Source organism: Penaeus monodon, chromosome 30 (genome assembly GCF_015228065.2).
Source record: "Penaeus monodon isolate SGIC_2016 chromosome 30, NSTDA_Pmon_1, whole genome shotgun sequence".
Classification (NCBI taxonomy): domain Eukaryota; kingdom Metazoa; phylum Arthropoda; class Malacostraca; order Decapoda; family Penaeidae; genus Penaeus; species Penaeus monodon.
The window spans coordinates 7,350,728-7,350,953 of NC_051415.1; the positions used below are offsets into that span (position 1 = coordinate 7,350,728).

The window sequence follows — 226 nt, forward strand, 5'->3', positions numbered from 1 at the left end:
TTTTGTAAATTCTAATAACTAATTGTTGTAGTACAGATATGGTGGTAGACAGACTATATTGTTTCTTAAAGTTATAAAGCTGTGATATGTCTAAATCAGTTAAGTAAAAAAATTTACTAAGAAAAATGGCATTAGTTATTTCATACTTCACATCGCTGTACAAGAAAATGGTTAATTAGTAAAACTTTAGAAAGACCAAAAAGGGCCATATATTTGTATCAACCTA

At 27.0% G+C, this 226-nt stretch overlaps 1 protein-coding gene across 1 annotated transcript in view; it reads right to left on the reverse strand.

Moving 5' to 3' along the window:
• Positions 1-226, reverse strand: part of LOC119592335 (fatty-acid amide hydrolase 2-B-like) — a 12,903-nt gene that overhangs the window by 3,951 nt on the left and 8,726 nt on the right. The window contains exon 4 of the mRNA XM_037941162.1: positions 35-90. Within this exon, the coding sequence (XP_037797090.1) occupies positions 35-90 (56 nt within the window). The remainder of the gene's footprint in view (positions 1-34; positions 91-226) is intronic.